The 21058-nt window shown below is 41.9% G+C and overlaps 1 protein-coding gene and 1 long non-coding RNA gene across 2 annotated transcripts in view; one reads left to right on the top strand and one right to left on the bottom strand.

Annotated features, from left to right (window-relative positions):
* Positions 1–21058, top strand: part of FAM149A (family with sequence similarity 149 member A) — a 45341-nt gene that overhangs the window by 10951 nt on the left and 13332 nt on the right. Inside the window, exons 2-6 of the mRNA XM_062213145.1 lie at positions 15414–15524; positions 15788–15926; positions 18087–18229; positions 19514–19639; positions 20309–20479. Of these exons, the coding sequence (XP_062069129.1) occupies positions 15414–15524; positions 15788–15926; positions 18087–18229; positions 19514–19639; positions 20309–20479 (690 nt within the window). The remainder of the gene's footprint in view (positions 1–15413; positions 15525–15787; positions 15927–18086; positions 18230–19513; positions 19640–20308; positions 20480–21058) is intronic.
* LOC133775391 (uncharacterized) lies at positions 7182–11811 on the bottom strand. Its single transcript, XR_009868241.1, has 3 exons — positions 11637–11811; positions 9698–9865; positions 7182–7360 (listed from the first exon to the last, which is right to left on the bottom strand). It is a non-coding gene; the product is annotated as an uncharacterized LOC133775391 (long non-coding RNA).

Below are 21058 nucleotides of genomic sequence, written 5' to 3'. Positions count from 1 at the left end.
CCTAGTGGGTACTGCTCACCACATACCTAGGACACATGATATAGTCTCTTGCCCATGGGCTGAAGACTTGTAGAGCAAACAGTATTGTAGGCAATTGTAACACAGTGTACTTTTGTATCTAAACATGTAATTATACAGAAAAGTTACAGTAAAAATGTGGTATTTATGATAAAAACTGGTAAACCTGTGTAGAGCACTATATAGTCAGCTTTTCATCATGATAATAAAACACCTCAAAGAAGCTGCATGTGAAGGAAACAGGCTCATTTTGGCTCAGGGTTTTGAAGGTTCACAGTGCAAGAAAAGTCAGGTGGGCCCCATGGGTTTGGCTCTCTAGTGAGGCAGGAAGATGGCAATGGTGGAACATTTACAGATGGTTCATATCTTGAACTATGAAGCATGCACACACACACACACACACACACAGAGAGAGAGAGAGAGAGAGAGAGAGAGAGAGAGAGAGAGACGGGACCCAAAGTGGCTTCTATAACTCCCCAGTGACCTAAGGCCCTCCGCTAGTTTGTGCTCTATTAGTACCATTAATTTATGACTTTGAGATGACTTTGAGGATTAATTTCCTATTAAGACCAAAGCAGGCACTGCCTGGGAGTGGAGTTTCCAGTACTGGAAGTTGATGTAGGTGATGCAGTGAATAGTGAATGTGAAGATCACAGATGAGCCTGCACACTTCATAGTCACTGAACGTGTAGGCTATGCTACATTTATAAAAATATTTTTCTTTCTTGAATAATAAATTAACCTTAGCTTACTATAAATGTTTTACTTTTTTGTAATAACACAGGTTAAAACACATATTGTACAGCTGTACAAACATTGTCTTTAGATCTTTATTCTACTTTTTTCCTATTTTTAAAATTTTAAATTTTTTTTGCTTTTCAAACTTTCCCATTAAAAACTAAGACATAAGCACACACATTAGCCTGCACTTCTACACGGCCAGGATCATCAGTATCACTGTCTTCTGCCTGCACATCCTGCCCCACTGGAAGGTCTTCAGAAGCAAAAACAGGAGTGGAGCTGTGAGCTCTTTTGACCACAAAGCCTCCTTCTGGACACCATCTGATGGGTCTGTCTGAAGCTCTTCTTAAGGAGGTGTCACTATTTTTAGAAATAGGCCCGTGTGATTGTTTGTTTTTCCATTATAGATTTGCCTGTGAGCAGGTAATGTACCATATAAGTTTCTTTCTATTAAAAACTTTTTGGAGGTGGGATCCATGTTTTCCAAGTTTCTAGGGAGCTTGTTGAAGTTTGCAGTAGCTTCTGTTAAACTATTGCTTGTAAGTGTTCTTGGAAGATCTTTTTCTCCTGTAGTTTCCTTTTTACTTTTGCTTCTTCTTCAGTTATGCATTTACTAGGAGACAGGAGTTTTTCAGCTCCAGTATAACCTTATGGGATCACTGCCATTGTTGTTGATCTAATTGTTGTTGCAACACCTGACTATTTGAGGCTATTGAAATGATAGCAATGAAGGCATGGATGAAGTGTTGGTATGTGCAAATATTCTCAATAAAAGGATATTGCAAGTTTTATAATATCAAACCAAAGCAAGAAACATTAGTACAAGTAAAAGAGCTATTTCATAGAGATAAAATAAAAGGTCAATCAATGAGAAAATGTAAAATGTCTTAACTTAGGTATTAATAACATACTTTCAAAAATATATGAAGATGAAACTGTTTGATAAATTTGGAAGAGTTTTGCCTGCTGTTGAGGTTCCTCTATAGATGCAATAAAAAATTGTCCTCAGATGTTATGTCCATCTGTTTGTGGCAGCCAGGATTGAATGGAATAACAGGAATTACAAAGTGGGGGAAGAACAGCATTTTTGCAACTCAAAATCAAACTTGTATAACAGTGAAAAACTTATGTCACTCCAAAAATCTAATCTAAAATGTGAGATTACAAAATATGTATATCAACAATTGACAGAATTAAAAGAACAAATCCAAAATAGTAGTGAGAACTTTTTAAATTGATACTTAAAAATTGTATATATTTATGGGATATTATGTGATTTTTAAGTCTTTATTTATTTATTTGAAATGGAGACCAACAGATGGAGGAGGAGAGGCAAAGACAGAAATATCTTCCATCCACTGGTTCACTCTACAAATGAATGTAATAGGTCTGGGCTAGGCTGAAGCCAGGAGACAGGAATGCCATCCTGATTTCCTACATGGGTGGCAGGGGTCAAAATACCTGGGCCATCGTCCTCTGTCTTCTCAGGCATAGTATCAGGAAGCTAGATTGCAAGTGGAGTAGTTGGGATTCCTGGTGCTCTGATATGGGATGTTGGTGTTGCAACTGTGGGTTAACCAGCCTGTGCCACAGTGCTGACTTCCCATGTAATGTTTTCATACTTGCATGCATTGTAGAATAGTCAGATCAGGATAAAGTTATCTATCTCTTCAAACTGATCATTTCTGTTTGATGAAAACATTCAAAATCATTTATGATCATTTTTAATAAAAGCATATCGTACATTATTGCTATTTGTAGTCACCAAACTCTACAGTGAACATCAGAACTTCTTTGTCCTATCAAACCATAACTTAGCACCCATTAACCAATGCAGTGGGAGAGTCTAACAGTATCTTTCACAGTAATTATGTATAATATTTTAGTAAGGTTCATCCATGAAAAATACCATCATTACCTTAGAGGAATTCAAACAACACAGTTATTACTAAAGTGGATATCAAATTTATTAAAAAATTGCAGTAAATTAGTGTATTAACAGAGGAAAAGATAGACAAATAGGCCCCTGAGTTATTATAAAAGTCAGGGCCAGACTTACTTGTACAGGCATGTTTGTTTCAAAGCTGGTATTGCAGATATTAATGAAAAAATCTTTGTTATGAGCTGGGTATTTGTGTGTGTCCCCAAATTCATATGTTAAAGGCCTACCCACAGTGTGCTGGTTATTTGGAAGCAGGACCTTTGCAAGGTAATTAGGTTTAGATTTGGTCGTGGAGGTGACACTCTCATAATGGATTAGTGCTTTTGTCAGAAGAGGAACACAGAGGTGTTGCTGCAGGTGATGGCCCAAATATCTTTCCATATTTACACAAGACGTCATGTGAGCACAGAGCTTCCGCAAGCCAGAATGAGGTCCCTCACCAAGAATCAAACCAGGCAGCCCACAAGCCTCAATCTTCCCAGCCTCAATGTCCGTGGTTTAAACCAGTCTCTGATATTTTTGTTGCGGCTGCTGAATTGACTGAAACAATGGCCCTTGCAATTGATGGTACATAGTCAATTGTACATTAAGAAAATTGAGTGACATTGACCACCTTTGTCACACTACACACACACACACAATTTCAAGTGGATTATAGATCTAAATAAGAAAGATAAAACAATAAAGCTTCTAAAAGAAAACAGGATACAATCTCCATGCCCTGGGAAAGTTCTCTTAACCAACAAGACCAAAAAATTACTAACCAGACAACAAAGGATTTACGGTTTATACTCCGTTAAAACTAAGAACTTCTGTTAACCAAGAGAGACCATTTACTGGAAGGATTTAAGTTACCACAAGCAGGCTTTGTGAGGCCAGCTGGCCCAGTAATTGTAATTAATTGTTGGAAATAAAGTCCTTTAGAAATTTGGTTTTGATTCAAGTTTAGCTTCTGTTCTGGCTTCATCTATTATCTCCATAAAAATTTCAGAGTCAAAAACCTAAATAGTCCCAGACTGTGCTTTAAAAACACGGATACAAGTATCATTCCCACGGAAGAAACTTATTATCATTTGACAAATTATCTTGATACAAAGGTATTTTTCAGTTGATGCTGATTTTACTAAAGGGCAAATCTTTATAATGAATTATTAGATATTTCTATAAATTAAGATACTGTTGTTGAAAAATTCCTTTCAAAATCAGGAAGTAGGAGTGGGTGTTTGGTATAGAAGTAAAGAGGCCACTTGAGATGCCTGCATCCTGTATTATAGTGCCTGAGTTCCAGTCCCAGCTCTGCTTATGATTCCAGCTTCCTGCTAATGCATACCTTCAGAGGCAGCAGGTGATGGCCCAAATATCTGAGTCCCCACCACCCATACTGGAAACCCAGACTGAGATCTGGGCTCCTGGCTTTAACTTGTTCAGAATGTATGAGAAGTGAACCAGTGGATGGAATCTCTCTCTCTCTCTCTCTCTCAAATAAAAAGAATATAAATAGAATTTTAAAAAAATCAAGTGCTGAATTTCTTTGACTCTAAGATGCTGTTGATTATAAAGCATTATTATTTTGCATTCACTATAAAGCAAAATGTTGCCTGTTAAGCTATCATGTAACACTTCCTTATCATTTAGATTCTAGTTTTATTACTACAGTAGATATCTGAGATTTAATCAGACTATAAAAATCACTTGTGTGCTGATACAAATTGAATATAGGTGCTAAACAAATTTCTGAACATTACTAACATTCTAAGATTGCTTCTTAAGAATCCCTCTTCTGCTGGGCAATCGGTATTTTCTGCGCTGTTGGAGCACAGGTGAGGCAGCATTTTAACAAGAATCCATTTAGATAAAAGAGCTATGGGTGTAGAGCTTTAAGCCGGCTAGAGTGAGTCTACACTTGGCACCGTGCATAAAGACATCTGATTCAATACTTTCTATACCTGTTCCCAGGACTGGTGAAGGTGAAACAGGTGCTCATGCAATGTCTGTAGACTTTCTTCCAGGTCACTGAATGAGGAAATTTTGAGAAATTGTGGTGAGTATACATAGCAAAATTCACTATTTGAATCATTTTTAAGTATACTGTTTAGGGCATTACATACATTTATAACACTGCATAGTCATTACCATCCACCTTCAGAATATTTTCAGATTCTCTGACCCATTGCCAGTAAATCCCTAGTCCTCCCTCCCTCCAGTTCCTGGCAACCAGCGTCTCACTCTCCATCTCTGTGAATCTGATTACTCCAGGTACCTTGTATGCATGAGATCATACAATATCTGCCCTTTTGTGTCTGGCTTATTTTGTTTTACATGGTGTCGTTAAGATTCTTCCATGATGTAGCGTGAATTGGACTTTCACTCCTTTTTGACTTAGTAGCATTCCATTGCAGGTTCATACCACATTTTTTTTTCCCATTTATCTGTCAATGGACACTTGAGTTGTTTCATCTTTTGACTATTATGATTAAAGATACCATGAGCACTGGTGTAAAAGTATCTCAGAGTTCCTGCTTTCTGTTCTTTAAATAGTCAGAAATAGGAGTAATGGGTAATGGTAATTTGATTTACCATTTTGAGGAACCACCAACTACCAAATTTTTCCATAGTAGCTGAAGCATTTTACATTCCCACCAGCCATGTACAAGGGTTCCAGTTTATCTACATCCTACATCTCTATCTTATGCCTATGTTCATTTTTTTTTGTTTTGAATAATAGCCACTGTAATGAATGGAGGGGTTCAGATCTTTGCTTTTTTATGATCAGCAGAGTGCAATTCTGGTTGCATTTGATGATGGACACCACCCAACATCCAAGATCAAATGTGAGAGACGCTAGTCTTAATTCTTACATCTGTGACTATTTATGCTGGAATCTTTGTGGATCTGAAATGGAAAGAAAACTGTATGTGGAATATTTTTGTGCCCAACCCTGTGCTAAGTGCTGCAGTGGGCATGGGGGAAGGTAGGGAACTTGTGTGGCTGCCAAGGTCTCCTTTCAGTTTTACTCACTGGGCAGTGGTGGCACTGAGAAAAGAGGAAGCTCTTCTCTGTTCTCATGTCTGCTTGGGTCACCCTTTGGCTTTCCCTGGGTACCTTGTGCTGTCACTGAATCAGACAGGGAGTTCTGCTGGTATCCCCACCATCAGGAAAGAGGGTTATACTGAAAATGGTGGTGAAACACTGCAGGAGAAAGCCCGACTTAGAGGTTTTGTGCTGGTGTTTGCAGGAATCTGGTCCACCAGAGTGGAGGCCTTGCCTCCCTCCTCTGTACTGTGAAGACTGTGATTAGTTCCTCCATTTCTTCACACTTTGATTAAAGCCAATTATGTGCTCAGGCTGGGGTTACAAGGTTAAGTACAACGTGATTCCTGGCTCAAATAGTTGTGGGACATTGGAATGTGGATGAGAATGGGATAGAGGATAGAATTGTCAAACAGATGGAGTAAAGCAGTGGTTCCCAGCGTGCCATCCTGGGCATCAGAGCCAGACAGCACTTGGGATTCTGAAAAATACAATTGCTCACCCCAGACCTGCTGCATCCAAAACTCTCAAGGCAGTGACCCACATTAGCAAGTGCTCAGCAGATTCTGATATGGGTGTTAAAATGTGAGGACCACTAAATTGAATTGTGATCTGATAAGCAAAATGCATTATGAATGGAAAATAGTGAGTACTACTACTTTGCCTTCTAAGTTTAGACTTTTTACTGTAGACCTAGTCCTAAAAAGTACATGGAAATGAATTTTATAAAAAAAATAATGAATAAATTTCAATCCTTGGCACCCAGATAAATTTATCCTTTAATTCTGCTTTCCCAAAAACTTTTTGAAGTGCCCTTGTATAGAACTTGTACAAACTCCCAACTGTAGTAATCTGAAATTCCATCTGTCTATTCATCATAATTTACTAAGGTTTTGAAGTTAGTAGACATTTATGGAGACCCTGTATAGTAATGTTCTATAAACAGTGATAGAGATCATACAGCCGATTCTCATTATTTCTAGTACTTATGTTTTATAAACCGGTGGCAAACACTGAAATAGTGAATGTTGAACCACTGCTTCTCTGTGGGAAACAGAGGGCTAGGTTCCCATCAGCCTCTCATCTCAACATTTTTATCAGTTTATTAATACATAATCTTGCCTAATGTGTATTTCTATATAAAGATACTTAATATATATTGCTGGTGCATTAGCATTGAACTCATAACCAAGAAAACCATAACTTGCATCTGAACAACACTTATCTAACACATGACTTTGATCTTCCTAAAGCGCTTCTCAGCCTTCTTGCACTTTGGAACACTACACAGCTGCTCAGCACAATGCTTGGGAAACATTTTCAACAGAGGAATAACTAACAAAAGGCACAGAATTCAAAACACTGGATGCTGAATAAACCTTTTTTAAAAAATGATTTTATTTATTTATTTGAAAGGCAGAGTCACAGAGGCAGAGAGAGAGAGAGAGAGAGAGAGAGAGAGAGAGAGAGAGAGGTCTTCCATCCACTGCTTCAGGTTCATTCCCCAGATGGTCCCAACGGCTGGAGCTGCGCCCATCCAAAGCTAGGAGCTTCCTCCAAGTCTGCTACGCAGGTGCAGGGGCCCAAGGACTTGGGCCATCTTCTGCTGTCCCAGGACACAGCAGAGAGCTGGATCGAAAGTGGAGCAGCCAGGACTCAAACCGGCGCCCATATGGGATGCTGACACTGCAGGCGGTGGCTTTACCCCCTATGCCACCAGCGCCAGCCCAACACTGAATAAACTTCTAAATACACACACACACACACAGCTTGGAGTATGCACTTTGGGCAACTCAAATTTTTCATCATTCTGCACATGTCCAAGAATGAGTACAATGCATAGTGAGCCTGATAAAAATTTCATCATGTAGGCAAACTCAAAAATATTGAACCAGAGAATCATAATAGTCAACTGTATGTTAATATTTCAGTTACATAAAATGAAATAGGTCTTTACAGTTAGCAGTACTATTATAAGAATATATCAAATAAGTTATTGAAAAATATATTTTCAGAAAATGTATTTCAGAAAATCTGATCATATTAAGGCTGCAATTTGGAAAATTGAATTCTTCATAGGTGGTATTTGGGTAATTATTTTTCATTTAGAAAGACTAATGAATTCTTTATAAGAGTATTTGCTTCAGGTTTTTTTACAGTCTATTGATAAACAAATAGTAAAATAAATATTAGAAATCAGAAGAAATATTAAGTATTAAATAATATCATTGACCTCATATATCCAGTGTAGCAGGGTATTTCAAACAGTTCATGGAAAATGCATACTATGAAGAAACCATGCTTGGATTTCAAAATATTTTGCATCAAAATAAATTCATCACTTAATTCTATTTTTTCCATGAACTGTTTGAAGTACCCTCACATTGAGTTAAAACATAGGAAACTTTCTGTTTCACTGGCTCAAAATAGTGTAACATTGACAATTTCATATGATCCTGCCTAATAATTATCATTCTTCAGAGATTTCAGCACTTATTTTAAAAATCTGGGTTATCATAACTTAGGTGTTTTATTTTGAATGGTGAACTAATTTCTTATCTTTCTATAATTTTAAAAAAGCTTATAAACCTTATATGTTATCTAGGACATTTTTATACTCTTCGTATTAAAATATCTAGTAATTTTTCACCTGCTATCTTTTTTTGGACACAACATTTCAGAAACTAAAAATCTCCTTTATATTCTTGGGAAACCTAAGGAGCTTTAGCTTCTCCACATCCTTTGTAAAGACATCAGGGGTAGCCCTGCATGGACTGAAGTATGGTGTTGAAATCAGCCATGCAGCTGACAGCTAAGTCAGAATGCTGGCTTTGCCATTCACCAGCTTCTCTACAACTTGGAGTTCTAATCTGCAGAAGGATACTAACATAGTGCTTCCTTTAAAGAATGATTGTGAAGCTTAAATACACCAACATATGAGTATATTAAGTGTCTAAACCAGGGCTGGACATGTGGTCCACATTCCAAGAAATGTTAGTAACTATTGTTATACATTTTATAATATATATTTGATATATAATTTTTATAATATATATTTGATATATATAAAATAGACCCATAGTGAAAGGAAGCAGCAACAACAGAATATTATTCAGACTTCAAAGAATGAAATCTTGTCATGTGTGGCAAAGTGGGTGGACTGTGGCAAAGTGGGTGGACTGGAGGACACAATGTTGTCAAATAAGGCAGAGAGAGAAACACAAATAACACATATTCTTCATATCTGGAATGGTGATTACTATAGCCTGGGAGGGTCAGGAGGGAATAGAATTTGGATTTTGGACAATGGGAGCCAAATTAGAGGTAGAGTGAAGGAATGAGTCTCTAGTATTTCACAGTAGAGTAGGATGACCATAGTTTGCAGTAACCTATTAAATATTTAAAGAGGAGAGAGAAAAAGGAGTTCCAAGACTCCAATCACAAAGTGATGTCAAAGAGAGGGAAATGTTGATTGCCTGCTTTGATCAGTTCACACTGGATACATGCATTGAAATGTGTCACCCCTACCCATAAGTATGGACAATTATTAATAAAAAATTCAAAAAAGCAAATTGGACTTGATATGAATCTTACAGGTAAACTGTTACAGTCAGGCTGGACTGATTGAAATAAATAGGTTTACAGGGGCCAGTGCTGTGGCTCACTTGGTTAATCCTCTGCCTGCAGCAGGTTCAGGGCACCAGGTTCTAGTCCTGATTGCTCCTCTTCCAGTCCAGCTCTCTGCTGTGGCCCAGGAGTGCAGTGGAGGATGGCCCAAGTGCTTGGGCACCTGCACCCGCATGGGAGACCAGGAAGAAGCACCTGGCTCCTGGCTTCAGATTGGTGCAGCGTGCCAGCCGTGGCAGCCATTTGGGGAGTGAACCAACGGAAGGAAGACCTTTCTCTCTGTCTCTCTCTCTCACTGTCTATAACTCTATCTGTCAAATAAAAAAAAAACAGGTTTACCTGTGGTATCTCAATATTTCTGGCTCTTGGTTTTCTTTTCTTAAATGAGCAGTCACTTTTCAGGGTAGTTGTGGGGGTAAGAAGCAAGGCGTGTGGTCTCACTTCATTTGCCTCCATCCAGGTGACTAATCTTGGAAGTTCTCTGTTGTGGGTGCCAGATATTGTTCACTGCAAGAAGAGAAATCCAGTAAATTATAAATCTTGAAAAAAAAAAAAAAAAGAAAGAAAGAAAAAGGACATGCTATTAAAATCCGTCTCCAGGAAGGTTTTTAGTGATAAAAGGGGAGAAATGGTGACACCCAGTGACCATCTGGCAATATTGCATGCAAACATTTCCATCCCGAAGTGAATTATGTCATCATATTTGGCTTTTCCTAGCCATTTTTTTTACATAAAAAATAAAGTGTCTAGTATTATTTAATATCAGATTCTCCTTATATTTTTTAAAAGTTTTTAAAAATGTATTTGAAAGGCAGAGTTACATATATATATATATATATAGAGAGAGAGAGAGAGAGAGAGAGAGCGCGCGAGAGATCATAACTTCCAGCCAGAAACACAATCTTCCTCTGCTGGTTCACTCCCCAGATGACCACAATAGCCAGGCCTCCCCTGTGGGTGCAGAGCCCAAGGATTTGGGCCATCTTCCACTGCTTTCACAAGCGCTTTAGCAGGGAGCTGGCTAGGAAGCAGAGAGCCAAGACTTGAACCAGCACCCATATGGGATGCCGGCATTGCAGGTGGCAGCTTAATTCATTTCCCCATACAGCTGGCCCCAGGTTTCCCTTATTTTAATTTTCTGTAATCATTTAAAAATAATAACCTTGGGGCTGGCATTGTGGTATAATGGGTTCAGTTGCCACTTGCGAAGCCAGCATCACACATGGGTCGCCGTTTGAGTGCCTGGTACTTCACTTCCAATCCAGCTCCCTGCAATGGCCTTGGTAAACAGCAGATGGCCAAAATCTTTGGACCTCTGACACCCACTTGGGAGACCCAGATGAAGCTCCTGGCTTCTGCCTGGCCCAGTGCTGGCCATTGTAGCCATCTGGGGAGTGAACCAACAAATGGAAGATCTCTGTCTCTCCCTCTCTGCAACTCTTACTTTCAAAATAAATAACATTGTTTTAAAATCCTATAACATTCAGTACTTAAGTAAATTATTTTTAGTTTTATTTTCAATAAGATACTAATTCCATATTTTTCTATAATTTTATGTAAACTGTGGACTTCATAGTTTACCTAATACTTTCTAAAATTTTTATAACCCTACCATAAACTAATAAAACATGATGTTATTTTATTTGTATACTCTGAATGTAGCTATTGACTTGTAAGATAACTATGTAAAGGTGGTTAATGGAAGCATTTTAAAAATACTTTTCATTTGAAAAGAGTTTTAGATTTACCTCTTGTATTATTAACATCTTGTATAATTATTAGTATCTTATATTACTATGGTACCTTTGTCATAATTGATGAACCAACACTGATACATTTCTATTACTGGCTGTTTCATTCTAACCTTGCCAGAGTGTCAGGGTTCTGCAAGAGGGTGTGTGTGTGTATGTGAGAGGGAGAGGGAGAGAGATTTGACATTTATTTAAGAGACAGGGACACAGGGTCTGAAAGAGAAAGAGAGAGCTCCCATTGGCTGGCTCAGTCCCCCAAAGCCCCTAATTGCCTGGACTGTTCCGGGGTAGAAGCTGGGAGCCAGATACACAATCCAGGTGGTCTCTCACATCGGTGCCAGGAACTCAGACTGGAAACATCCTGGCTGCCTCCCAGGGTGTACACTGGTGGGAAAGTGGACTCGGGAGCCAGAGCTGGGAGTGGAACCCAGGTACTCTGACGCGGGACCCAGGTATGTAGACCTGTGTCCCAGCCACCAGGCCAAATGCCCGTCCTGAGCAAGGCTTCTTTTAAGGAACTGACTTACATTGTTGTGGAGGCTCGGTAACTCCTACGTCTGCAGAGAGGGCGGGCAGGCTGGAGACCTCAGGGGCGGAAGAGTTCAAGTTGAAGTCCACAAGACCTAGTGCGGGCGGAACTCCTTGCTGCGAAGGGGAGGTTGAGCGGGAGTCCCTGGAGGCCTAGGACTGCGTGAACGCGGCACCCGCAGTGCCCGGAGGGCGCCCGCTGCGCTCCAGGCCCGCCGCACCCACGCGCGCCTTCACGGCGAGGGGCCGGGTTCCCGGGGCGGGACCGCCTCAGTCTCCCTTGCTTTATGACAGACCCAGTTCGGACGCGCGCTGCTCCTGGGGTTCGCGGCCTGTCTCTCCATAGGGGCCTGCGCTATACGTTCATCAAAGGCGAGGCGCTCCTCAACACCTCATCTCCAGACCCCTGTAGGCTACACCTCACCGAGGCAGCGCACCTGGACGCCTGGCCGCAGCTCCCGGAAGGGGCGAGTGAGACCTTCGCTCCTGCGCAGCTGGTTTGTAGGAGACCCGTGCCCTCCACGTACAGATTCATGTATTTATTTCTAACACCACGGCATGACAGATGTTTTGTGCCTGAGGTTTGGGACGTTTGGGCCTCTGTCAGGTTGTTTCTTGTGCCCCTTTGGTGCGTCAGCCGTGCGCGCTGTTGATTTTCTTGCAATAAGCTCCAGGTGTATCTGGTATTCTCCCGGTCCCAGCCCCAAGTCAGCGGGGAGGGTGGGAAGGTCAGGCCCGGGGCCCGGGGCCCGCGGTCGCTGAGTGCCGCAGAGTGGCCTCAGGTGGGCAGAAGGGGCCGTGACGCGCTTTCCCGGAGGTCGAGGCCCCAGGCCAGCCCCGGCGGACGGAGGGGCAGGATGGGGAGCAAGGGGGCGACTCCTCCGCGGAGGAGGAGGAGGAGGAGGAGGAAAGGGCGTGTGCGCAGAGCTAGGGAGGCGTCGCCCCGCCGGGGCTGCGCCGGAATCCGGCCTTGGCTCGGCTAAGGATCTGGAGAGGAGCCCCGCGAGCAGACCCGGCGGAGGGCGCCCCGGGCCTCCAGGCTCGCGGCTCCGGGGCGCGGCTGCGCTGCGTGTGCGGGGCTAGTGCGGCGGAACGCGCAGGGCTGGGCTGGCGGGGAGCCCAGGCCCCGGGCGCGCGGGGGCGCCCGGCCGCCCGCCGCCTGCGTGGGGCCTGCGCGGGCTGCCACCTTCTGGCGGCACCTGGAGTTCCGAGCGCCGGGCCGGACCCCGGCCTGGGGCTGATCGTGATTGGGTAAGTCTCCATCTGGGAAGGGAAGTGGAAGGATTTCCCCTGTGGTGTGCTGTCTGTGTGCCGGTGTGCGTGATTCTTCCCTGCCCGCAGAGCCGGGTCCATTCATGAAATCCCGGCGTGCTGACATCATCATCATCCCCTCCCCGGGGAAGCCGAGCGGCAGCTGTCGCGCGTCCGAGGTGACTTCTCCGTCCACCCCAGGCTGGGACTGGCCGGGCTGAAATCTGGGCATTCTGAGTGTCTCATATTGCAAGGAGCAGCTTCGAGATGGCCACCGCCGAGTGACCTGGCCTCTGTGAGCCTCACGTCCAGAAAATCACCCTGCGTTTTAACCCGTTCAGAATACAGCGCCCATCTCGGTGCTTCCAGATGAGACTGCAGCGTCTTGAAAGCGCTGAATTTCTGAGTGCAAGATGGCAAGGAAAACGTTAAAAAAAAAAAAAAAAAAGTTCAGTGCAAAAGTAAAAATAGATCCCTGAATCATTAAGTGGGCTGGAATGCAGTGATTCTTGGAGACTGGGACACAGCCTTATCGGAGTGCACCAACATGTTGCTGTGGTGCATTCTGTGGTTGTACTTGTGAACCCAGGCTCTGTTTCCAAAGGAGCAGCTCTAAGTGTGCCGCGCGAGACATTTTATTGCCCCTAAAATTTAAACGTATAGACAGGAACCAGGGCAAAATTGTTACACATCTGTGTGTTATGTAATATATGCTTGATAAGCATTCCATTTCATTCAAGTTTTCAAATATGGTAGATCACATATAGATTTACAAGCTTTTTAAAAAATATTATTTATTTATTTGAAAGAGAGAGAGAGGAGAGCGAGACAGATCTTCCATCTGCTTGGTTCATTCCCCAAATGGCTGTAACAGCCAGGGTTGGGCCACGCAGAAGCCAGGAGCCAGGGCTTCTTCTGGGTCTCCCATGTGGGTGCATGGGCCCAAGGACTTGGGCCATCTTCCACTGCTTTCACAGGCCATAGCAGAGAGCTGGATTGGAAAAGGAGCAGACTGGACTAGAACCAGCATCCATATGGTATATCAATAGCTCTGGCAAAAACATAGCATCTCTTGTGTGGCAAGTATTTTAAGTGCTACGTATAAAATGAATATGGTGTAAAGATCACAATAAAAAGTTTGAATGCCAAAAGGGATCTATGTAATATAAAATGCTATTTTGGGGCCGGTGCTGTGGCATAGCAGGTTAACACCCTGGCCTGAAGCACCGGCATCCCATATGGGTGCCAGTTTGAGACCCGGCTGTTCCACTTCTGATCCAGCTCTCTGCTATGGCCTGGGAAAGCAGTAGAAGATGGCCCAAGTCCCTGGGCCCCTGCACCCATGTGGGAGACCCAGAAGAAGCTCCTGGCTCCTGGCTTTGGATCGGCGCAGCTTGGGCTGCTGCAGCCAACTGGGGAGTGAACCAGTGGATAAAAGATCTCTCTCTGTCTCTCTCTCTCTCTGTCTCTCTCTCTCTGCTCTCCTCTCTCTGTGTAACTCTGACTTTCAAATTAATACATAAATCTTGGAAAAAAATAAAATGTTATTTTGACTACAAAGAAACCATAAGAACACAGCATTTTTGTAGCATAGAATATGGCATTTATAGCAGTGAGTTGACAAAATGGTTTATTTAGCACTGAATATATAAATGCTTGACATGTTTTATCTATTTTAAGTCTCTTACCCACACTTCTACCCCCCATAAAAATCCCTGCTAATATAGTAATATATGTTTTATATATATTTATTTACATATTATATATAGTAATATATGTTTCATTTCTATGGGAATACATAATTCCCATAAAAGAGAAGAATGTGCTTGCTGTTACCTGTTCGGAAGATATTTTGAGTAGAGGGAAGCAAATGTTTTAAGAGGTTCATTGAAAGAACATTTTAATGATTAACATGAACTGTGCTGTGCCAGTTAGGTTTAATTCTATTCAAAAATTAAGTATTTTTTTCTGCTTTAGTTACTCATTAAATTCTAATGCTTTCAAGCTCTCCAAAGCTCAGAACAAAAGGGATTGAGGTAGATATTTGTGTGACTTCTTAGTGATTCAACAGGATTTGATATATTTCACAATGAGTATGTGATCAGTGGTGAATGACTGGAGGCTGATTGGGTTGTACAGGCGTAAATGGCCCTGGTCAGGGGATGAGTGGAACATGAACCCCAGCCCGTGTTCCACTTGCCTGGCTTTGTGCTTTGACGTAGCTGTGTCTGACCTACTGTCAGCCGTATGGGACAGCTTGGCCTGTTCTGGCTACGTCACAGGAGCTGCTGTTGTTTCCCAATAAGGTACGTGTGGGTGAATGGCAGCCTTCCTCGAGTCCTAGACCTGCTTCTTGAAGATGGTGTGTGTGTGTGTGTGTGTGTATGTGCGCGCGCCCACACACTCCCACATTGAGGGGGCATGGCAGGAGAAGAGGAACTATTTCATACAGAAGGATATTTAAAAAGTCTTGATGAATAATTCTATACGGTGACATTTAGGAAACTTCATGTTCTGTTTTTCAGAAGAGGACTGTCAGAAGGCGCTACAAAGCACAGCTTTCCTGCGAAAGGCAAAGATCCTTTACCTCCGCATTTTACAAGGAATGTGCAGAAAGCCATTGATAAATACACCTGGTAAGAATGGATTCTTGTGATTGCCCCTGACAAACGTGAGAACCGAAGTCAGAGAGCGGCCATGCATTTCTCAAAGTAAGATGCAGTTTTATTTTTAAGCTAGTGAAACATGCAGAAATATTTTAGAATTAACGTGCTGTGAAAAGAACAAGCGTATAAGCATTTAATGAAAGAATGAATTGGGCAGCGAGAGGTAAGGTCACTGACTGGTGCAAGCTCTTCCCAGTGAACTCTGTTTCTGTTGCTTGTGTCCCTCCCTGCAGCACGTCCCCCTTGTCACTGTCGTCCAGCGGAAGGCGCACGCCCACAGAGGCCCACAACCCCTGGTCTGGCTCTGCCACACACAGCTCAGCCACCGACTTGTCCACGGAGAGGAGCTCAGTGTGTTCTTGGAGAGATGATGTATGTCTCAGAATATTTTACATAATCCTAGGATTGTAATTTATAAAGAAGAGTCGCTTTCTTATGTTCAAAAATCCTTCTACCAATTATAAATGTGTTATCTATTACATAAAAACACATAAAAAAGCATTTACATGTTACATGTAACAATATTAAAATGCCAAAAGATGGAGGAAAAAAATCACTCATACTGTCATAACTAGAGTCTTAACTGCTGATAATTTCATCTATGCCCCAAAAATGAGCCCCCCCCCCCACACCCAGTATTATACATGACTTCTTATATGGCAGCAATGGAATTCAGGACAGACTCTGACAATTAGGAACGCAACAGAAAAATTTTGGAAAAGTGAAATACTGAAGCATCACCATGATAGAGAATTCTCTGCCCCCCCCCCAACAAAATTCTAAGTCAGTCATTCATTTTCACTCTACTTTTGTCCTTGTGGGAGTAGGATTCTTAGCTAGGTGAGCTTTTAGTCTCCAACTAGGGCTTCTGGTAAGAAATCTGCTGACTTTGCATCTTCTGTCTTTCTGTCTTCTCCAGTTCCCTTGAGAATCCCAGGAGAGCCTGTTCGGGAAACCTAGCCCTTTAGACTGGAGCCCCCGCTACAGTGCCTGGGGTGTTGCGCTTCCCCTCCTTGCTCGTGGCCTGTTTTCCTTTGCTTTCTTTAAAAACAGTTCTCTGTTCCTCACAGCACATCTGGCTCTGCTTCCTCGAATAGTTACACAACAGGAGTGGTAGCAAGAAGGGCTTGGGGGGAGGGTATTGGAAGGGAGTCAGCCTGGAGTTGCTCAGAGAACTTTTTCAAACAACACATGACTCCCTCACTGTGATCAGTCGCCTCCTACTTCCCACTTCTGTGCACCTTCCCTGTTGTACCCTCTCACCTCCTCTCTCATCACAGCTGTGTCCTTGGGAGGAAGGCTGAGAGCTGTTGCTTCATGCCTTCCACATTCTGGGATTCTTTTAGTACAGATTTCCATGAAATGACTAGGGAGATTCTTAGAACTTCTATTTATAGAATTTAGAATATTCCAGATCTTCCAAGTTCTTTTCATTTTAATTTAAAAATTTTACTCTTTAATGAGAAACTCTTGCAAAGCAACAAAATGGGAAAGAGAGGAATTGAAGTGAGCTCTTCCCTATACACTAGCTGCCCAGTTCCCTCCTAGGAGTCAAAATTGTTTTGCCTCATTTGCACTGTAAACGAAATAATTCAACTACCCTATAACCTGGGAATCTAGTTTATTATCAATTTCAGAGAAGAACTAACATAGAAAATAGTGAATAGCATTCTACGAAAATCAAACATGAATCGGCCGTTTCTGGTCAGGTATGGTTGACTTTGTTGCTTTGAGTGGAGGTTTAGATTTCAAATTAACATGCTCCAAGAAGAAAATGTGGCTGAGGCTCAACCTGCGTGGTGTTGGTTCTTCCCGTTCCTGTCATGTTTATGTTCTCATTATTGGCTGTGGGAGCTGTGGGATTGTTACCTTCCAGAGACCATTCTGGAAAGAGTTTTCTCAGCTACAATTCACTGCAGCCACAGTACAAGAACATCTTTTAGGGCCAGTCAGAAAAATTTAATACTCACACAATAACCACACCTCTTGGGATGAGATAATCAAGGGCTTTAAATTTTTGTTTCATTGATAAAAGGTTAGTAGCCCTTTTACCAAAGTGGCTTTCTTTTTCATGGTGCTATCATAAAAAAAAAGTAGCTTGTACAATTTTGCAGGTATGCTTAAGTACCTCAGGTACGAGAAAGTAAGGTGTACACAAGTCTGTGAATGTATATGCATGTATGTGTGTGGGTGTAGACATACAGGTGTATGTATGTCTGTGTATCTACATTCTTGTTTCTATCAGTGTGCATACCTATACCTGTCCCTACGTATATGCAAAATCTCAGAACTCATTGCTCATTTGTTATAAATTATCTCTATTTAATAGTTTAAAAATCTGGGGTTCAGAATGAGATGTAATTAAAAAATTGGAGCACTGGTATGCTTGACTGCAAAACCTATATTTTTACCATGGTATACTCCCTCCTCTATAAGAGGTTACTTTGAAATTCTAGGTATCAATGAGTGTGAAGCCAATAGCATATTTCTGCAACTTTCCGTGTCGTAACTAAATGTGCATTTCTGTTTTAGGAATTTGATAAAGCAAATGCACAGAAAGTGCAACAGTTATTTTGGGAGGTCGAGGAGATGCTGTTTGAAGGGAAAGTGACCCTTCAGACCCAGAACCTGCTGGCTGAATGCAGCGAGTGGGCACAAAGGTCCCTCCATCTGAGGTAGGGATATCATTCATGGAAATTCTTTGGGGTGGTGTTTGGACTACCCACCTCTGATCTGAGCTTAATACAGTCAACAGAGTTTGATGGAAAGTACTTGCCCAGTCAAACCAAAACACGGCCCTTTATGCAAAATCACATCCTTTGTTACATGGTCTAAGGAAATAGTGAGACATCCCAATACTCAAGGGTCTTTAATTTCTGAGATGCAAAGCTAGCTCATCCTCAGAAAGACTGACATGACATATGCAGCAAATTTAGGAATAGCAGGAATGATCTTTGACCTCCACCTTCACTTGAATGTGGGCAGTGAGTGAATCCTTAGAATGTGTAAAGGCTGCAATGGGTGGGCAAAGTGCATGCTGAACACCTGGATGGGTGACTGTCTCATCCCCATCCTCAGTCATCTCTTGTCTGTCTATAGAAGGTGGAGAGTATGGATGGAGGATGAGCGAAGCTTTTCTTCCTTCGGTCACTCAACCACCATCCCTAGGGGAAAGTCTATCTCAGTGTCTCAAGTTCCTCTGTGTCATATTTGGGCAGAATAAACTAGAACACTCATGCCAATGTTGATGGATTTCTTGGTCATCTAAACGTAGGCAACGACTTTGACTAAGTTCTTGCCCATGCAGTCCTTCTTCAGCCCCTTGCCTTCAAGGGTGTAGGACGTCTGCTGAGTACTAACTGAGGGTGCCTTTTTTCTGGCTATAGGGCCCTTACCAAAATGTCAGGAGCTCGCACTTGTTCCTCTGATGTGATCTTACATAGTTAAGATAAAAATGAAGGAGGGAAGGTGGCAAATGAAATGAAGACAGGGAACATAAGCCAAGTATCCACGATGTGCATATTTATTAACATCTATAGAGGGTGTCTGTGCCGACACTACCTTACATGCCCCCAAGTCTAACACACATTATCTCTAAGCCATCATCAATCCTGCAAGGAAACTGTAATTCTATTTTGCAAGTGAAAAACGAACAAGTGAAATCATTGGTTTGGAAACCTGAGGAGACCTTTGCCTCCAGACCTCTAGTCGGTGGTTAACAAGGGCTATCTGACTCTCTCGAAGCCTGGGCTTGTGTTGTGACACTGTGAGGTGACTCACGTACCCATGCACAACTTACATCACACATATGCCTTCAAAAGCATTATGGTGTTCTGCTTTTAAAGTTGCAAAGCATCTCTCGCTTGGCTGAACAAATATCTACAGTTTTTATGTGTCTGTTATTTTTTTTTTCTCTAATTAAAAAAGCTTGGTAGCTTCTTAATTGTTTTTCCTTGCAGAGTATTAGGAAGACAGCTCATCTTGCCAACTGATGAAGGGTTCCAACATTTCCAGGGCAGCGTGCCCTGCTGGCCAGTCCACAAACCCTTGCCTGATGTCTGTGAGCACAACAGCAACATCAAAGAGTATGTTCATATTTGTTAATTTAAAAAAAAGTTGCAAATTGTCTTCTGGTTATGCTTTTTGTGCATTTATCTCATCCATGTGCCATGACCGCACCAACTATGGAGTTTGGATTTCAATGAAGGACAGGTACAGAGAATATTTTTGCATAAGACGCCTCTGATTCTAAATCGCTGTGTATATCCATGTCTCTCTGTGTTTATGTAAGTATGTGGAATACACACACGTGTGCATGCAGGAGTGAGTTTTACCTTTTGTTCCAGAGGCACTGTGACAGGTGGGCTAGATGTAGAATCGGACACTGTCGTGTTGTGATGTTTTTTCAACCTCAACGCAGTAGCAGAAAAAACAAATAAGGCTCTATCCTGTTTTCTTTTGCTAACAGGTTTTAGAAAATCATTTCATGCCATTCACAAGTAGTCGGAAGTGTGCCATGACATTGTTCCCTTGAAGCAGAAAGGGTTCACTCAGAATATTGTAGGTTTGAGAAGCCTTAAAATTTTTAATGATGTCTGTGTCAAAATATTTTTAAGAATATAAGTTTTTCTGAACACTCTATGAGTGTTCTGGATTCTGTGCATTCTAGGTAGTGTGAAGACCCCATAATTATGCAAGCATTGCCTTGAGGATGTTTGACAAACTTCCATATAGACTCCATTGTTTTCCTACAGGTTGTACATCTCGGGCTCTCAAATTATCCCTGTAGTACTCCCAGCCTCTGCCCCGCTGGGCCCTGATGGCACAGAGATTGATGACCTAAGGGCATGCCCATCCCAGGAAGAAGAGGTTTATGATGTGGATGGGAAGATTGAAGAGTATTTCGCTTTTGACAGAAAAGAAGAGTAAATGGATTTCCTTTTACATCAACTGCGTAACATGATACTAATTTAGTTGACATGCATTTTTATTATATGCTCATTTAGTGTTTTGTGTGTCTTTTGCTTAAAATATTCCTGTTCTTTGGAGAGTAATATACTGCCCAAAGTTTTTAGATTCCAGCAGGAAGTGTGAGTACTAGAGTGCTGCTTTCTGCTCTTCCTGACAGCATGGCACAGAGGGAAAAGAAGAGTTCCTTCAGTGTGCCATGAGACCGACAAGGATAGCAGTGACCCCTGCCAGGGGTCTCCTGGGCCCCTATATCTGGTTGCCCAAAAAGACAAATGGAAAATTCCAGACTCTGCGTTAACTGTGTATTGTGTCCTTAAATAGAAGCTGCAAATATTGTGTAGTAAGAATTTGCCTTGCTTTTGAAAATAATGCTACAATAAGTCTGGAAATGTTAATTCACAAGAATTGAAATCCTCCCAAGCATCTTTTCTGATTATAATGGTATGGGATCACAAATCAATAGCAGGAGGAAACCTGGGAAAGTCACATATGTGATGAAATTAAACACACTCCTGAACAATCAATGAGTCGAA

Source organism: Lepus europaeus, chromosome 16 (assembly GCF_033115175.1).
Source record: "Lepus europaeus isolate LE1 chromosome 16, mLepTim1.pri, whole genome shotgun sequence".
In the NCBI taxonomy this organism is placed as follows: domain Eukaryota; kingdom Metazoa; phylum Chordata; class Mammalia; order Lagomorpha; family Leporidae; genus Lepus; species Lepus europaeus.
Note: the sequence above shows the minus strand (reverse complement) of the source record. Positions and strands in the feature narration are given on the sequence as shown.